Source organism: Gallus gallus, chromosome 6, assembly GCF_016699485.2.
Source record: "Gallus gallus isolate bGalGal1 chromosome 6, bGalGal1.mat.broiler.GRCg7b, whole genome shotgun sequence".
Classification (NCBI taxonomy): domain Eukaryota; kingdom Metazoa; phylum Chordata; class Aves; order Galliformes; family Phasianidae; genus Gallus; species Gallus gallus.
The window spans coordinates 32,564,081-32,583,808 of NC_052537.1; the positions used below are offsets into that span (position 1 = coordinate 32,564,081).

Genomic DNA, 19,728 nt, shown 5'->3' on the forward strand with positions numbered 1-19,728 from the left:
TACACATTATCTACCTGTGCACTGACATTGGCTCAGGAGGACACAGTGCACGGGAGCTCTGAAATCTGTCCAAGCTGCTCCGCTTGACAATTTGATATCTTGTGCATCTACCTACAGGGTGCAAATGACAAATATACCATTTATTCAAGGAAACTGAGTATGGCAAAACTACTTCTATGGATCATTGGCTTCGGAATGGATAAGGTTGGGTGAACCAACAAAGTTCTACTCACTGTTTGTAATGAATTTGTTTTTTCCCAGTTTTACACGAGAAACTTCTTTCAGAAAGGGAAGCTTGATTTCTAGTTGCACAGTAAAAGCAGTGCAGTAGAGCAGCATGATCACCAAGGCTGGACCCAAGGCCAAACCAGCTGGCTATTTCACTGAAACCAAATCAAGTGAGGTCTATAAAGGGTGAGGACATTCATTTACAGGGAACTGCAAAAATAAGCCACATCCTTCTGGTCGAAAACATGCATGGAAAGGCCTCTGCAACCTGGGGTATATATTTATTTTTGAGTGTTTTGCTTGCAATGAATAAAGTGAGCTAAAAGAAAGAAATGTCAGTCCTCTCTGAGCTAAAAAGATGGGTCAGCAGCTTATCAAAACCCATTAGTTCCTGCAGTCTAATTACACTTTGAATAAACCCACCCCATTCAATTGTTTCCCAATGAATGCATATAACATTTTCTTTCAAGAATAAACAGAACTGGTCACTGCAGACAATTAACTTAATAAAGGACTGTCAGGAGGAGGGCCCAGTGTTGTTTCTGTGCTAATCCAAGTTCTTCAGCAAGCTGTAACAGTACTCATTTCAACAGCAGACAAAGCGCAGATAGATTCTGATCTCAGTAACATTTTCACCACCAATATGGCCCTGTGAAGCTGTGACAAACATTAACACTGCAAAGCAGAATTTGGCCCTATGTGGGTGTATACCCAATAAGAATATAAGTGTAAAACTGCTGCAATTTAAAACAAACCAACCTCACAAAAAACACTTCTATCAAAATATCTGCATTTTTGCTCTTTCCTCTGTCCTTAGAGAGAATTACTCTCTAAGTTGCACTCTAAAATAGTACTGAAACACCTGAAGGACAAAAATCAGGCTACTTCTGCTTGATATTTGAAGACCCTACATCAACAGTGGAACGGGAGGCAACAAGTCTCTGAACAGCAGCAGGCACAGTTAAAGCAGCAATGATAGGCTCTGGAAGGGCAGTTCTCCTTGTGGTTCTAGTATTTCTGAAAATGCTATTCATAGCCCCCTGCAAAAAAAAAAAGGAGATCGATTCCCCAGGGTGCCAGGATTTCAGAGCAAAGAAAAAAAAAATAGCAGATGAAAGATCTGGAGTGGGCAGAATGACAACTTAGAGAAGGTTTGAACACAGAGTTCTTCGGACATGCAAAAGTTAATCCACCGTGAGACCACTTACGACATGGTTATCAGAAATATGGGTTTGTCACATAGAAGGCCCCTTTTTTAAGGTTTCACTTTGTATTCAGTAACAAATTCTAATTATACACTACACTTATATAATAAAAGAAACATCAAATGCTCAACGTTTTTGCTCAGCACCCAGTTTCTAGTCTCAACCAAGGATTAAGACCATTTACTATCAGTCAGAGCATTTGCCTTCAAATTAATTCAAAGGAGGCCTGTAGCCTATGCAATGAATTTAAAAAAGAATTTTAAAAAATCAGACTGCATTATTATAATGGCTCTTTCTTGCCTCAAAAGCTTAAGACATCTGCAAGTGATTGTCTTGATATAGAATTCCATTGCCTCCCTAGTACGTGTGCGCTCAGTAAGATTAATTGCATTGCACTTCAATCCAAACAACAGAGACAATCTTGTTAGATCTTCCATGCAATCTTGTTTTATTAATACAGCCAATTATATATACTACAGAGTTGGGTTTGAAATGAGTTATCCTGATATTGCCCACGTCTCTGGACAGATACTTTTCCAACTCTTTTTGCATAGCTCTCTCCGTTAAAGAGAGGTATTGTGTCAAGAGCAAACATTATTCAGAGGACTTAAAATTGCTGCGTCTTGGCACAGGCAGCGATGGCAATACCAACTGAGCAAGACTTACCTGGCAAAGGACACCCTAAGATTTCCAGCCTCATACAGATGCTGCCTTCTTCATACCAGGACCGAGGGTTTATGCGGATGTAGCGTGCAACCAGTGGTACAGGCAGCATATTGAGAACAGGAATCTCCTTCTCACTGTTTCCTTCAAAGATCTGTGCAGGCACGAAACACATGAAAACGGTAAGATCAGTTCTTCAAAAAGACTTTTGGAACAGTGACAGAATCAGGTAAAGTCACCTTGGTTACAGTCCCAGACTGATAGTGCTCCTGAGAGAGGGGCAGAGGAGCAGGAGCCCGCACCCTCCCTCTGTAATGGGCACTTTGAGTACATGATGTGACCCCATGAAACAGTGGCCTGATGCCAACCCATGTACATATGTCATCTCAGCTAGTGTCAGGGCAGCATTCACTTCCCTGGCCAGACACATGGAGATTTCCCTTAAAGGATAGCCTGAGCCCCTCCCTGCATTATATGATGTGCTCTTAAATTTACTTCAGGCTGATGGGACCACTGAGAGATGTTCCTTTTATACTGACTGATGTTGCAAACCAAAACTCTTTATGGACAGTCCCCCTCTCTACCCTATTTGCTTCACCCCATAAAAAAAAATATCTATCTATCTATCTATATATCTGCTTCTTGGTACTCACCACATCTCCAGATTCATTTCTGACAGCAGTCCATGCATGGCTGTCATTGCTCACCAATACTCTGAAGGAGGTCACCCAGTTACTCCTGGAAAAAGACAGAGAGCTGAAGTTATTTTTCCACAGCTAAAACTGACTGCAAATTTTGTCTCATGATATAAAGCATGTAAGGTTGCTAGCAATGGAAATCCCACTTGGCACAGCCATATCAACACTTAGATGAAAAAAGTGACGTGAATCTAGATTTAGCAGACGATCAAAAAATCCTAGTGAACAGAAGCAGAGAAAAGCCCAAGTCAACATTCTGGAATCCCAGGATGTGAGGGAACACTGCTCTCCTGGAGGGACCCCTTACCCTGAAAGAAAAACATCATATCCATTCACTCCAATGTTCAGAAGTCTTACCTTTACAGCTACAGAACATTTATTATTTCTGCTGTCGTCGTCAGAGAGCTTAGGAAAAAAATAAATAAAACCTCTACAAAGTCCGCCAGTTTTAAGCAGGAACATTTTCATTCCCTGGTTCAGACTTTCTTCTGTTTGCAGGCTGGTTCCACTCCTTGCTATGAGCATTAGCCCTTCACCTGGCACAAGTCTTGAGAAGTCTATGGCTTGCGAACCACAGCCTGCAATCATTCCTGGTTTTATTAGCAGTAGAGAGGAAGACACACATAATTCTCTCCCTGTACAGCAGAGTGCAATTGATCACAGTACTAGCACACTACTATACACTGAGATCAGGCTTCGATAAGGTGAGATACCCTAGATACCAGTTTCCTAATTTACAGGAAAATCCCCTCAAATACAACAAAAACAAAATCTTCATTCATGTTAAGACAGTACCTTTTCTGTATTCAACCAAAGAGGTGAAATAGGCTATTGCTTCCTATAACCTGGGTGGAGTAAAACTGATGTAGTTCTTTAGGCATTCCCCATGGTAACATGCGTACAGCTACAGAGAAGGTCATGCCCCAAATATCCCATCATGCTTTCTGGTCTGAAAAAGTAATGGTAATTGGCTTTTTTCATAACAACGATTTACAATACACAGTGACTTAGAGGACAGTCATGCCTTGGAGATACCTTTGTACTGTAAAGTCAGTCCAGACGATTAAATCCTGTTCTCGTGTATATAAACCAATCACATGTAACCAGCTGTCCTCTACAGCAGTCAGCCTGAAAAGCAGGTTCTTAGCTAAACTATGTACTAAAGATGTTGGGGGTGAAAGTAGAACAAGGAAAGATCTTTGGATTAGAAAGGATAGAGGCAACTGGGGCACTTATATAGCTTATATAGAGCTTATAGCGGTACTTGAAGGGGTCTACAGGAAACTTGGGGAGGGACTTTGTATAAGGGCAGGTAGAAACAGGACAAGGGGACATGATTTTAAACTGGAAGAGGGTAGATTTATACTTGATATGAGGAAGAAATTCTTTACTGTGAGGGTGGTGAGGCACTGGAACAGGTTGCCCAGTGAGGCTGTGGATGTCCCAACCCTGGAAGCATTCAAGGCCTGGATGGGGCTGTGAGCAGCCTGGTCTAGAGGGAGGAGTCCCTGCCTATAGCAGGGGTTGGAACTACACGATCTTAAAGGTCCCTTCCATCCAAATCATTCTATAATTCTGTGATTCCACCCAGCAAAGAAAGAAAGGAAGAATTTCAGAAATGGTCAACACCAAAACTCCGAGAAAAGGAAGAATAACTTTTCCAATTGAAAATGAAAGCAAGTCTGAAATAATCCCAGGCTTGAATGGGGGACGCATGTATTCAATGCACGTAAGTGAGTTAGGGCCAGTTTTCAGAGTGAGGATAAACAACCAAAAGAGGCAATGTTACAAACCAGAAGACATCATTGCTCCTGAAGCACTCCCCAGCTAGGACTTATTTACCACATTTTAATTTTCTCACTCCATACACTCAATAGAAGTTCAGACTTTTCCCGGAGGAAAACGTATACTAATCACTTGTACACATAATCCATCCTGAGCGATAACAAGTGAAATGCTTCACAGAGGCAGTCTGCCAATTAAAATACAAATGGGACCACATCCAGACTTGTACAGTTGCAAAACAGGAGGGTTTCAGAGGATCATGGGAGTACATAAAACAGCATGATATGTTAGGTCACGTGCTGCAGACTAGCTCGCCTGTAAGACATAAACATCCTCTTTGCATTTGTTGAGGTACAGAATGAACACAGCACAGGTGACCTCCTTCCCACTAGCAATAAATACCAAAACTGCACCTATGGGTATAAGTTCTTCCTCTTTTTTCCCTCTACATGTCATAAGGAGAAAAAAAAAACAAACATCAAAAAACAAAGAAACAAAGCCACTAACCAAGCAATAAGCCTTTGCCACTACTAAGGAGGTTGATGTAAATTCACTTTCACATCCAAAAAAGGCATCTTCCGCCTTGAAGTCACATTTCTAGTTGAGTGCCTTTAAATTCAAGATACTTCTATGGACTTAGATCAGCATTTATTTGTTCAATCTGCTATAAAGCTGCAAATATTTCACACACATGCAGCACAAAAGGTCTGATACTTCCAGGAAGCAAATGGATGTGATGCACGTGCTCCAACCAACAGCCAGTCTGAGTATGGCAAGCATGGCACTTCCTGGAATTGAGGAGTTTGACTCAGACAGAGTGCCTGTTTTATTGGGGTATATGCAGAAACATGAAGTGTTCAGGGAAACTCAGAGAAACAGAACAGCTGAAGTATTAAAAGTTACCTCCAGCTCATCACACACCAGCACAGAGATGAGCTCGGGCACCACCTCCATGCCTGCCTCCATTTCACCTGTGCTACAAAAGGGCCATGAGATACAGATGTGACAGGAGTTATTTGGATTCAGGTGATTCCCATTAATGATCCCTTGTGAGATTTATGCCAGCCTTATCTTTCCAAGATAGAATTATCTGAGAAGTCCCAGTGTGCTTTGCTAAGACTAATCAACAAGTTAATCAGCAAGTAAATGCAAATATCAAAATACAATCCAAATTTACTCTGTGGAGTGGATTTTTAAAAAAGCATTTTTTATAATTAGCCAATTTTCATCCTTGATGCATTGTCTACAGATTATGGTTACCTGGACATCTTCAATTTTAAATTCAGTTTCCTGCGATGAATGAGAAATGTTCAGCTTATCCATTTCCATCCAAAAAACCAAACTGGGGGAAAGCCTAAGCAGCTCACCCACGGACAGAGGGGAAACTTGAATCAAAGCAGAGAACTGAGAGCAGATTTCCTCCATGAGCAGCAGTGGAGAGGTGCCAGGAGGTTTGGCTGCCTGACCTCCAGCAGGTGAGCACATCAACCTCTCACTGCCTGGATACGGTTTTAGATTGTGCTGTGTAGACTATTTAGAGTCAAGCTTCTCAATTATGGACAGCTGTGTGAGCAACAGGTGAGTTATCCCAGCCTCAAAGGATGCTCATCCACACCACCCAGTCCCACAGGATTTAAGGCAAACGGGCAAAGATTCAACCCCACAGCCACTGGGATGCTGCAGAGGGGACCAGAAAGCATTGGCAGAGCTCAGGTGTGCATCACCTACAGTGGTCCTGACTCCAAGCTGACTGTGTCATTCATTTGCTGTCAGGGCAATCCAATCTGTCTACATTGCAAAAGTCAAAAATAGAAAATAAAAACTATAGGCAAACAGATTTGTATCCTTCAGCAATACATAAATCGACAAGTCCAAGTGCTTGAAATGGAGGAATTTATACAAAAAAATGCTAGGCAAACATTAGATTAATCTCTAATGATGCAACACAATCAGTGTGCTGGCAGTTAATGATTTTCTGATTGAAAAAGCAATCTGAAATCTCACGCAAATAAATATAAAGCCATTAATATAGCCTAATAATATTTCTGTGGTTAACGTTTTAAAGCACCAACTGCCCAACAGTTTCAAAAACAAGCCAAGTTAAAAAATGCTCTGGCTAACCACAGGTAGCCCAACAAGTTCTACAAACTAATTAAAATGAACATGATTTAAGAGATGGAGCTTGAACAGCAAGCAAGGGGGGGCTTTTTTCTTTTTTCTTTTTTTTTAAATAATTGAAATCTTTGAATATTTAATTTTTAAAATTGCTTCTAGCTGACTTAAATGAATACACTGCTGTGAGATCTGGCTCTTTGGAGACCCTGGGAAGAAAAGCTCAGGGCCAGAAATTCTCTTGCTCTGAATTAATTAAACATGGATTTTATTTTATTTTTTTTCCCAAACTCCCTTCTCAGTGAATTTGCAAATGTGTTTCCCACCCAACAGCAGCATCTTACCATGGGTTCTTATAAGATTTTATTCTCTGGCCTTCCTTGAAAATCCATGGAATGGTTGGGTTGGAAGGACCTTAAAGCTCATCCAGCTCCAACCCCTGCCATGGGCTGGCTGCCCCCTCCAGCTTGGACTGCCCAGGGTCCATCCATGGATGTGAGCACCTCCAGGGATGGGAAGTACAGCACTGTGGGCAGCAGTGCCAGTGGAAACCCCAGCTGTAGTTGCTTCCCATCACTACTGTGCTTTCACACTTTAACAACATTGGATGGCCCCAGGCCTCTTGCATGGGGTCAAAGATATCCTTGGTCTCAAAGGTTGTACGCTTTTAACACTTTTCATTCACAGGCAACTCCTCACACAGGGATCTGCACCTGTTTGAAATTCTTCCTCCATCAGACTTTTCCCACCTTTTACATCTGCTAAATACAATCAACCACTGCTTTTCTTTTAAACCTTCTCCTGAGACATTTTCTATTTTCCCTTTTGTGTGTTTGCCTGTCTGTGAAAGTTAAAATAATGGAAAAGGAAAAACTCTGACAGTAACCAGCAGAGATTGCCACTTGTGTGCACAGCTCTGAGCACAGTTACAGCCATGCTGAAAGGGCTCCTGCCTACTGAGCGTGCACAAAGACATGGCCAAGCTCTTTCTGTGTGCAGGAGGGATGCTGGCTTGGGAAGGGGAAAAGGAGCAGCTGCACAACAGCCTTTTGGTAACCCCACACTTAGCCACTCTCATTGCAAAGAGGCATAATTCACACTCAAAGATATACCAATCAATGCTGTGGGTAATACACGTGACTAATCTGTTTCCTGTACTTATCTGGTAGATCCTTTTCCAAAAAGCTTCAGCTCATTTGATTTAAAGCTTCCCACTGTAGTTCCCTTCCCCTTCTGAACACCCCCAAGAGCAAGGCAGGCTCTCCCCCAAGGCATCTGCACCATGCCAGAGCTAGGGAATGAGCCCATGGCAGGGGTTAGAACTAGCTGATCTTTAAGGTCCTTTCCAACCCAAGCCATTCTATGATAACAGATAACTAGTGACACTGAAATCAGATTGTTTCATAACTTGCGTGATATATTTGATATGATGTCAGTGGACTGGGAACTCACTCAGTGAGACCTGACTTCAGGGAGGCTGTAACAATCTCTGCAGTCCTGTCACCCCGTCAGGGCCAATATCAGCTCACACTGATTTAATGTGGCTTAACAGTTCGTGTCCGTACACAGCAGCTGCCTATTTTATCACAGGATGTGGATAAAACACTGAGATATTTTCATCGAATTTGCTGAAGTTTTCATTCAGGGTCTGTTTTCACATCCTCAACATGGGGAAAAATGGTATTGCTTTGGAAGTCAATGCCAAACACGCCTGTTGTTCTCGTGAACCAAACCACATTTACAATTTATTCCACTGCGCTTCCAAAGCAGCGTTGTGTTTGGTTTGTTTTATCTCTGTATTTTACTCCTTATTCACACGTACTGTGCAAATTGTTTTCTTGGGTATGCGTAGCAACAACTCAAATACCAATGAATAACCACTCTGCTGTCCCAAATGCTAATGGTGCAGCACTGGGCTATCACCAATAAATTCCTGATTATTGGAATACCAGTGATGCTGATGAGACTCTCTCATCATAAAGACAATCTTACTATTATTAAGACATAACAGACGGCTAAAGTGAGAAGGAAGGAAGAAATTTTACCCTCTTGGAAGCATCAAATTTTACTATCTTGGAATCCTCACTTAAGAACTGTCCCACAGAAACAAGCGTTGGCTCCTGAGGAAATGGAGGTGAACACTGCAGTAACAAGAAAGTGGGGCAACACATTTAGCTCACGAGTCAAGAAAAAGCACCATTCTGCACCACCCAAATCAGCAGCAAATAAACAGCACTGACTTGAGTTTAACCTCAGCTGCATCTCTAGAAAGCACTCAGCTTGCTGCAGACCTCCTGCTCCCTACTAATGGTTTGTAAAGGGAGATGCTGGGGGTCGCCATGGGTTGCATCACATACAGAGAAGCCTGAGAATGGGCTATAAAACAACGCAAATTTATTCCCCTAACAAACTGCAAGTGTTCTGTTTTTAACAAGGGTTATCAGATGCAACATCAATTTTGCTGGATTTTTGATATCTCTATGAAGTGTACCACAAGGGTAACGGACAGGTGGGAATAACCCCAGTCTCACAGGAAGGCATACAGACTGACCTCTACCCAAATCAGGCACTGAGAACTGCCATGTCCCCACTTGTTTTCTTAAATTAAAAATGGATGTTTTGCATAAAAGAAAAGCTTACAATATTTTCACGAGGCTGTGAGTTTATAAGTATATGACAAGTATTTTGAATTTTTCCTGCTAAGTTGAGGAAATTTACTCCAGAATGAGCATTCTGCACAGCTCGTTGCATCCACGCTTTTTTACATTGCCACTTTATTTCCTGACAAGCAATATTAGCGCATCATTTAGCACGTTTGAAAGACTAACTTAAAAAGAACGTATCCTCACAAATATAACTTGCCAAAACACCTCATCCACTTCTCTAAAAATCAAAACACATCCTGCCTCAAAATTGTTGAAGCTTTGCATTAACACACCGAGCCTCTTTAAACATAATGGGTTTTTTCTCGACACAAAAGATGGTGCTGAGCTATCGAGATTGTTTGGGTTGTGGGAAACATGTTTCCTATGTTTTCTAGGTTCCTGCCAAACTGCTAAGAGTGATTAATATTTTCTTCCCCTCTGTCAAAAGAGTGCATATTTTAAACTATCACATCACTGCTTTAAATACGGCCCAGTTCCACAGCGATGCTTCCAGTGTCCCACTCAGCCTTGAACAGTTGTCTAAAGATACATAATTCATAAAACTCAAAGACGCATTGGCAGAATTAAAGAGAATTACACACTATATTTCTCCCCCAAATACTCAGCCACAAACCCTCCGGTAGCTCAACTAGATTGGATCTGTTGGCATCCTCATTCTCTAAGCAGAGGATGTCACGTGCATCTCTAAAAGGTTACATCGCTCACACGACCTTCTTGAAAGGCAAACAAAACAGCTCTGCAAAGAGAGGTCAGTAACATCCTCTGTTAATGATGATATTCACAGTGAAGCAGTGTGGTAAGGGCCATGAGATGCTAATCCCCAAGCGTGCTCAGTTCATAGGAAGGAATGGGCGACCCACTCGCTTTCAAGGTGTTAGCTCTTATTTACACCAGCATCTCAACAGAATGGAAGCCAGAAAGGAGCCCTGGTTCTCTGAGCTGTTTCCCCCCACTGCCTCAGAAACTCAACATCTGCAGATCTTCTGCAGAGCCCAACCCGCAGCTGCTATTGATGACGGTAAACAGAGTGCTTTGCCACGGTTTTGGGTTTCACAGGAGTGCCTGCGGTGCCCAAACTGCAACGCCCACCGAGTGCACATATTTGCTTTGACTGGTAAAGATCCTCCCAGTTCAGGAGGTTTCACGCAAGGCCTGTTTCTGCTTGTGACAGGAAGGGGAGAGAAAAGCAGAACGATTTATTTCCAAGTAGCTGTCATGGAATTTGCAGCCACACAGCTCAAGTACAGAATTTGACTTCGAAAAGTGTTTTTCTCTATAAAGGAAATGATTAAACAATTCAAGTATTCATTACTAACCAAGCATGGCTTCTTTCTTTTTTTCTCTAGTCAGGTCACGTGTGCTTTCAAGAGCTGTTTCAGCACATTGGCCTCTTCCTCCTTAATGCTCTCACGTCTCAAGCTTGGGCACAAGTGCCCTGGGAAGGCAGACAAGAAAAGGCAACTTTGCCAGCGAGACTGAGAGAGGACAAACTAAGGTGAAGCAGTTCCGGTCAGAGTATGAAGGGTGACAGTCCCATGCATTTTTGTGCTCTTTGCAGTATGTCAGGCGTGACCTTTAGCTCATCCATTTCCTATGAAGTCCCTAAAACTGATAAACAAGGCTGAGGTGAAGCGACCATCTCTGCTTGGGTGGAGCAGGCATCAGCAAAGCCAGATGACAGCTGCCAGAGCTGTTATAAAGGAGTAAAGGGTTGTTTCCTGCACCAGTAAGCTAACCTTGGCTACAGCATCAGAAGTAGCTGCAGAACCAAAGGCCAGATTCCCAGTGGCTCCAGTGTTGCAGCCTCACAACGTGGAGCAGAGTGATTTCCTGCAGCACTCAGTGCAGTGCCTTTGCCTGCCTTTCCTTGTCGTTACATGTCCCCATTCAGTCAGCTGCAGGAAGCTAAAGGGACAGGGACAGGTATGAATCTGATCAGGGCAGAAGTTCAGAGCTGACTTTCATTTAAGTAATTTTTTCCGCTATGCTCAAGTTTCTTGTTCAATACGAGGACAGAAAAATTGCTTTTTCTGATTCTTAATCTGTATCACATAATAGCATTGGTGAACCTAGCACACACATATCCCGGTGTCTTGACTTTCTTATATAATGCTGGGAAAATCTCCAAGGCTTAAATAAAATCCTACCTTGGCTCTCAGGCTTGGCAGGCTTTTGCTTCTAATACAACACAGAAGAGAAGGCTGTTTTCTGGCTCTCCTACCCAAAATAAGCTTATTTTCCAATATACCTATGTTTCTATTATCTATGAACGCACTTTTCCTGTCACATAACTCCGTAAAGTTGGGAAGATGCCTCAGGTGGCATGATGACATCTTTTTGTACAAACTCTCATTTCATAAATAGTGCTTTTTGATACTGGCAACAAAGCATAAGAGGAAGATAACGTGTCTCTCCTTTGTCTCTAGTGCCCACTGTAAGAGAACGCTCACCAAAGCACCTTCCCACAGCAGCACAAGGCCCACCAGCCTGGTATCTGCTTCTCCTCAGCAGGGCTACAAAGGGCACTTCACTGCATGCAACAATCCCAATACCATTACAAGTGCCAACATACACACCAATGCTCCTCAATTCCAACCCAAGGCATGCTTTGCTTCATGCTCAGTCTCTACTGTTCTCCAGATTCCACTCCTCTTCATGCAGCTCCTGTCCACCCCAGGGTTTTATGGTTTTAATTTCCTCTCACTTCCTTGATGGCTGGAGGGATGCTCCACTACAGCTAATTTGGAAAGTAGCACCTAACACTGCTCTGGACACACTGTCCCCAAGTGCTGTGACACTGGAAACCACAAGATACCCCCTCCTGGTCCAGATGAGGGCTGCATATTGAAAATCTTATTTTGGTACCTCTATGACTATCAACTTAATTTTAAAATCAAGGGACTGACACGTGTAAAAGATGACCCAAACATCAACTGAAGAGATTTCATCTCTTCTATCTGATGATACCCCCATCAGAACAGAGGAAATGAGGTGGACTCAAGGGAGGCCACTTCCACAAATTAAGTTAGAATCATGGAATCACTGAAGTTGGAAAAGATCACTAAGATCATTTAAGTCCAACCACCAGCCCATGCTACCATGCCTACTATACCAGACAGACAAGAGATACAGACAAGAGAAGCCCCATTTTCCAGGAGATGTTGACCTGCCCCACACTGCATCACTGCTCCACGAGGCAGAAATGTGCTGATTTCACTGCAAACTGAGCAACAACTCAGGAAGAGCCTGGATCAGCTCTCCTAGCATCAGCGCGAACCCATCACCATTCTGCCCACCAACTTCTCATGGGGCAAGACTCAGTTAAGAACAAAACCAAAAAAAAAACCCTCCAAAAACCCAGACAGTGAGTACCAGCTACAAATAGAACATCGAGTCTGGCTGCAAACTCACAATACAGCCAAACTAAAAATAGCAGTGTGACAAGATAAAGCAGTGCAGTGCTGGTGTTGATGAGAATAGCAATGTCAAGAGTATGAATACGGGAAAGAATAAGCCTTTGCTACCGTAATTATCCAACGCAGAACAGCGTGGAATAAATATAGAAACCCTACTGCCAAAAAGGCTCCTGCTTGCACTCCATTGTTGAAAGAAATGAAATATCAGAAAATTAAACAGCAGAAGGAAAATTGTATCTTTTTAATGTTTTTCTTAGCTATGGTGATGTTTTTCTTGTTTCCCTTTTATTGTGCATCACACAAATTTTCTTAATGAGGGATCTGACCAGAACTGATCTTATACCATGCATCTCCTGAGTACTTGCTGGAAAAGGCCTCTCCCCACGAGCAGGGTGATTTTCTCACTTAATGCAGTGAGACCCAGCCTGAAGTTAAGAGAGACTGTACAAAGATCAGGAAGAAGATAAACCTTCACCTTCAGTTCCTGTTCATGCCAACTGATTGCTCCTGGTATATAATTTACATCTCATTCAAATTGTATCGTAGCAATCTGGGCACCTACACTCAGAAGCAGGCCACAGATGAGTAAGTGCACACAAATGCATACAACTCTTTGCAAAGCAGTTATTTCGCAGTGCGATATACTCAACCAATAACCCAAGAAATAACCAGAAAGCTAACAAATGATTTCAGCATTGGAAACAGACAACGCTGGGGAACCAAATGTGGTAGACCTGGGCTATACATGGCTGGATTGCAACAAGAGAATTAGGCTGCTGTCTGACATGTCTCAAGCTGTCCTTAAAATCTTCATAGCAAGTAGACTCGAAATGCACAGAGTCTTCCTCCTATCCATAAAGCCCAAACTGCATGCCTGCTACCAAACAGCTCACTCCTGGTCAAAACCTTCTGCACGGGTTTATGTTATGTTATAAACGCCTCTTTACAACAAAAAAGTACAGACATAAAAAAAATTGTTTTAATTTAAGAACCATATTGGAGTTTCACCATTTATTCTTTAATATGATAAGCTAATCAAGTTAATACTGGAAAAGAATTATAAAGCTTAACACAATCAGATTTGGCTAAATAAGTATAAAGGCATGTAACCCATTGCCTCTTTTAACAGATGTAAATAACGACTATAGAATTTTGCTACCTTTAAAGTTGCATTTTATGCCACAAATGAACACTAGGCCTTTTAATGTCCTTCCATTCAATACTCAACGTCATGCATCCCATTCTTTTTCCCATTTTTCCAATGCATTTCCATTCTTTTTCTTGAAAAAACAGAAACACACTGTAGCACGAATCCTTTGGTTTGAAAGCTCAGAATCTCAAGGAAAAAAAATCAAGCATGTACTTACGACCAGAGAGAATTTCTTCCTTGTGTGATGACTCCAGTGAATTTTGTTAGCCTTCGAGCATCTACTTCAATCCACTGAAATGGATCATTCCTTCCTGCACACCAAGCACCGTCATAAAAATCATTTTCGTTAACACCTGCCTGAAAAGAAAGCAAAACTCTCTTCATAAATCAGAACCAGGAAACCAAAGGTCTTTCTTGGGAAAAAGAAAAGAAAACATGAAGTCATCATTCATTTCATTTTCTCCTTTGGCTCAATTTTAAGCACCCTGAGACTGTCATTCTCTACAATTATATGGAATGGCCAAAATGTTTTCTTGCTCAAAGTGTGTGGGAGAAAGAGCTCTGCAAAAGCCCTTCAAAACCTGAGAGCCATTACTTACAAATATAGCTCAGAGAGCACAAACAGAACTTCAGTCTAGTCCAGTCCACCTGTCTGTGCCTGCAGCCTGGCAGAGCCTTCACCAAAAACAAATTATCCACATGGCCTTCAGAGTGATGAAAGTCCTAGAAAGTGATCTCTGCTCCATTTCAGTAACATTCCGTGATGGAGTTAACTCCTCCACCTCCAGAATCAGCAAAAGAGACCGTAAAGCACATGGAAACAGCAGTGCTGTGTTCTACCAGTTCTTATTCCCGTCATTAAATTTTCAACATCAGAGGCTTTCAAGGCCTTACAGCAAATAAAGTTTAAGGATTCAGGAGTGCCCAGCTCCCTGCTGGACTCCAACTTGCTTGCCAATCTATATTCATCAACAATATCTTATCAGCATCTATATCTTATCAACAATAAACCCCACAAGCAGTCCTCTCCACATTTTCAAAGGGGAAATAGCCACAAGATATTTTTATTTTGCACAATCTAGGCACGCAAGAAATAATAGCCAAAGAAACACATCATGCGAGGTCTTCAGATATTTATCTTATTACTGAAACTGAGGAAATGTTCTGCACCAAGCTGGCTACTGCCATAGAAAGCACAGAAGCTTCTCCATATGGTTCTCAGAGGCTACGTTTATTTTTATGTTATATCATCTGTGTTTAATGTGGATTTATCATTGCCATCCATGCAATTCCAAGAAAGGATATTTTTAAATATTTCCCAAATAGAAATGAAGAGTATGGAAAACTCTGAGAATGTGTATTAAAGACTCCTTTAAGCTCTGACATACAGCTATTCTATATGGTGATTGAAATTACAGCCACAGTTGGGCTGAGGTTACAGCCATAGCTGGGTAACAATGTCAGAGGCTGGCAGGTCTGTCTGTCTCCATTTGTACACACAATTTCTACCAAAATAGGTGTTAGATTGGTCTAATCCACAAAAAGGAGATGCAGCTGTCAATCCTATTTCTGCAACCCGAGTCTGGTAACGTCTGAAGAGAGCACTGCAAAGCAGACACAGATTCAATTCCTGAGGCTTCTCATTTTCTACAGCATTCAAATCTAAGATCAGGAAAGCTTAAGTTTTAATAGTTTTCCTGCATTGGCCAACCTTACATGAAGCCACCTACTTCTATGTCCTCACTCCAGTATCTTAAAAGCAAAGCTCATACAGAAGGGGAAGCAGATTGCATGGAAAGAGAAATTAATAAAAGAGAAATTCTTCAAGGAGGCCTGAACAATGGGAAACACAACAGATATGATCACTGCCTTAGTTAGAACCTTTTCCAAGCACAGGTTTCAGAGCATTTTAAAATAAGATGGAATTTGATGGAGCCTTAGGGTTGAAAACCAGTGCTTGCCAGGAAGCATTACAATCTGCAGAGCACCTTGAAGCAATGTCATGCTAATCCCCTGCGCGCTGATACAGCTCCACCAATTCTGCCCATATCTCCCATTGCTGCAGCTGGGACCCTCAGTCCTCAATCAGAGTAAGAATGCTGCCCATTAGCACGATGCTTGTTGGGTTGTATACCTTTCCTCTACATTACAGAGAGGAAGACATAAAGAGAGGAGAATTATTATTCAGTAGTTTAAATTAATATCTCATTTCCTTGGAAAACTTTCAATCCCGAAAGATGAGAACAATTATCATCAAATATTCCTCGCAGAACACAGGTAAGTTGGAATTCCAGCATCCGACATCAGGTGCCACCCAACACAGGGTTCTGCAGAAGCAGACCCTAGAGGGCATTACGCAGCCCCGCTAAGTGTGGCCTGTGCTTGGTTATAAGCATACACACCACAGCAACGTGACTGAAATCCACGAGTCTTTAAACTTAATGCTGAAAAGCAAGGTACACAAAGAGAGCTGCAAAATGTAAGTGCTGTTCATTTTTAGCTGATTTCAAAGGGAGCAGTATCTAAGGAGAAATAAGCGCCAGACATAGTGGTAACTCCTAATGGTCAAGGGGGTTGGGGAATTGCTGTGTCTATAGCATACAGATAAGCTTTCAGTCATGGAGAAAATTGTGGATTGGATTATTAGAAATCTCCATTAGAGCTAAAGTTGTAGCAGAGAAAAAGGCTACATTTCAACAAGACAATACAGCAGAGCAGTCAAAAGTTCACCATGAGCTGGCTGTTGTTGTATACGGGCCTTCTAGAGCCATAGGATTAGATAACTTCATGTACCAGAGAACTGCAAAAATAGCCGTTGCATATTAGAGAGAATCAGTCCATGTAGAACTCGCAGCTGAAGGAAATGACAATGTGAAAATCTGTATCAAGCAGCAGTGTGACATTATGAAACTTGTGCTCATAGGGAAAAACAATCCACACACAAACCAACCAACCAACCGAGTAAAACGCACGATCTTTCTACACAAAGATCTCAGGCCAAAGAAGAGAGAAAACCCCCCGTTTAAGCTGGTACTGGAGTGAAGGTCCTTCCACCCAAGACCCCACAGCACTGCATGGAGGGCACAGAGCTACAGCACTGAGGAGGGGGAGACTTTATTTGTATAATAAATGAACAGAATTATTGTTTATATTATTATTATTATAACCAGCAGGTGAACACAGGGGGAGATCAGCACAGCCACAAGAACCTGGAAGACAGGACACCAAAAGAAACCAAGCCAGCCTGCCCTAAGCCTCACTTACCTTTGGGAAGGAAGAGCTGCCTGCTGCTCATTTCCCAGAAGGAGGCTGCTGCCTCAGCTTCCATTGGTGGCTGTGGACCACCATTAGGAGAACCACCATTTGTATCAAAAGCCTCTCCTCTATTTGCTTCAGGGTGGTGTTACTGGTGGTGATGGGATACTGGGCTAGCTGGGTTCCTGGTCTGAACCCATAAGTTATTCTTATGTTTATAAATAAACTGGACTTTAACTGAATCACAGAATTGTAGGAGTTGGAAGGGAGCTCTAGAGATCATGAAAAAGCACAACCAACACCAGAGTTCAGAGATTTGCACCACAGTTCTTGATACATATATAGTTTTATAGAATCATAGAATCATTAAGGTTGGAAAAGACCACTAAGATCCTCAATCCAAACCCAACCCACCCCCACCATGCCCACTAACCACATTTCCACAGTTCTTGAACACTCCTTGAACAGAGCAGCATGTTGCAGTGTTACCACTCTTCCTGAGAAGCAGCAAACTGCTAAGCCCTCAGCAGAGCTATACTGCAGAGCCCACAGGTGGGACCTCACATGAACCCAACTGCTGCACCTGGGCCCCTTCCACTCAAGCTGGCTCTACTGCTGGAGTGACTGCAGATTGATTTACTGGGCCTCCTGTCAAAAATTAACCCATTAAAGCCACTGAAGTTGAAAAAGAGAAGCACAAGAAATAGAGAAATAGAGTTTTGGTCCCACAAAGTAGCTAAGCACAACATATACGTTAAATAAAAGCAGAGAAAGCAGACTGTCTGCTAGAGGCTTACGAATTGCAGAATCTTTTGTAGCATATTCATTGCCTTTGAAAAGCAGCCTCGGGGCAAGAGCTTCACTTAGAGGCACATACTTCCAATTAACTGCTGTCATTAACTGCAGGCAAATGGCAAAAAGTCATTGGCAGTGGGAGCCTCCTTGTAGATGCACTGCTCCTGCAGCCATGCAGGGAGCACCCACTTCTGCCCACCCACAGAGCTCTGCTGGGGTTTGCACCCTCAGCATGTGACTTCTATAACCAGGGAAATAAACCCCACAACTTTAAGGGTGATCCATCAACCCTATTCGCTGCTCTAATTCCAGCGTTTCCCCTTCGCTTGAATTACATGAGCTGTCAAGGCAGTCAGAACCAATAACCATCCACTGGCTCCCTTTATATAGCCGCACAACCTGAAGCCATTCTCCCACTTAGCAGCAAAATGGATGTTACCTGAATATTAAGCCTTCCTCTGTGGGCCCCGAGGCCGTATCGCTTTGCTGTAGAGGCATGGAGCTGGAAGTCAGTAATTTTTAGCGTCTCTAGACCAAGCGGAGGACAATCTACAAAACAAAAGATTGATTAAAATTTAATATATATAATGCGTATTGATTTATTTTTATAAAAGCAAACTGTAAACAGGCATTCCAAGCGTCTTGGTTTCACTTGTGCCAGGCTGGCCTGGGCTCTCATCTGGTGTAACGAGCATAGCACCAGTGAAGTCGATGAGAAATGGCAGTTCTCATGAAACCAATGAAGCAATGCTGATTTACACCAGTGAGGATCTGGCTTTTTGTCACTCGCATAAAATTAATATTGCTTGCTCTATGCTTTTGTCTTTCACAGATATGCAGAATATTTCCTGTCCAGTGCGTTTCAGTACAAGATGCCAAGAGAATAGCCTTTTATTTTCCTGTCTTTTGGCGTTTTTCTTTTTCATCTCGTTTTGATTTTTCCCCTGTACTCATTCCAAGCTACTGTATGAAGTTATGGTTCTAATTAAAATCCATTCTGGAAACTTCAATCACAGTCACTCACATTGCACAATAGCATCCGTTACAGAGGTCCGGGAGGCCGACCGCCGAGCTGCAGAGGTAATGACTGAGCACAAAGAGGGCAGTTCTGCAACAAGGGGCCATCTCTCTCGGCTCCAAATTGCAAAGAAAAAGAAAAGCAGATGCCATTGCCCCAACAGTGAGCTGGGAATGCAGCAAGCTAGAGCTCGTAGCCCTGGCTTTGGAAGATAAGGCGTTGGAAAGAGTCTACTTCATTATTTTCAGAGAAAACATTGTGGTCTGAGATGACCCCGGTATTTGAGTCTCTTGCAGTCCTCAGTGTATTTGTCCTGGAAACACTGTAGTGAGGCTGGGTGGTGCACTTTGTGCTCTGCAGAAGGTGAACAAAAGCACAGAGGCATTCTGGCAGCCTCTGAATGGTAAAGCAGGGCACGATTCAGAGGCCCTGAATTCAGCACTGGCCAAGATTGGAAAGCCTGCACAGGGCAGAGGTGGGAAGCAGTGCCTGGGTGCTTATTTAGCTGGGTCTGACTCTCACATTGGTTTTGTATTACTGTGCACAAACTGTCAAAACATATACAAGATTTGCTGCGCTCCTGCTCAGCTCACAACAACTAAAAATCCCTCGGGAAAACCATTGCGTGCTATTTGTGCTAGCATTTGTATGCTCATCCTTAGGAAAGCTCTCACAGAAATCAGTGGCCAAAGTTCTATGTCTTCATCAGAGGCAGTAAAGACAAACATTAATTACTA

General features: G+C 42.5%; 1 protein-coding gene across 1 annotated transcript in view; it reads right to left on the reverse strand.

The window, feature by feature from the left end:
- Window positions 1-19,728, reverse strand: part of CPXM2 (carboxypeptidase X, M14 family member 2) — a 67,406-nt gene that overhangs the window by 25,367 nt on the left and 22,311 nt on the right. The window contains exons 2-5 of the mRNA XM_421810.8: window positions 18,413-18,522; window positions 14,141-14,280; window positions 2,750-2,834; window positions 2,100-2,250 (exon numbers count right to left, since the gene is read on the reverse strand). Coding sequence (XP_421810.7) covers window positions 2,100-2,250; window positions 2,750-2,834; window positions 14,141-14,280; window positions 18,413-18,522 — 486 coding nt within the window. The remainder of the gene's footprint in view (window positions 1-2,099; window positions 2,251-2,749; window positions 2,835-14,140; window positions 14,281-18,412; window positions 18,523-19,728) is intronic.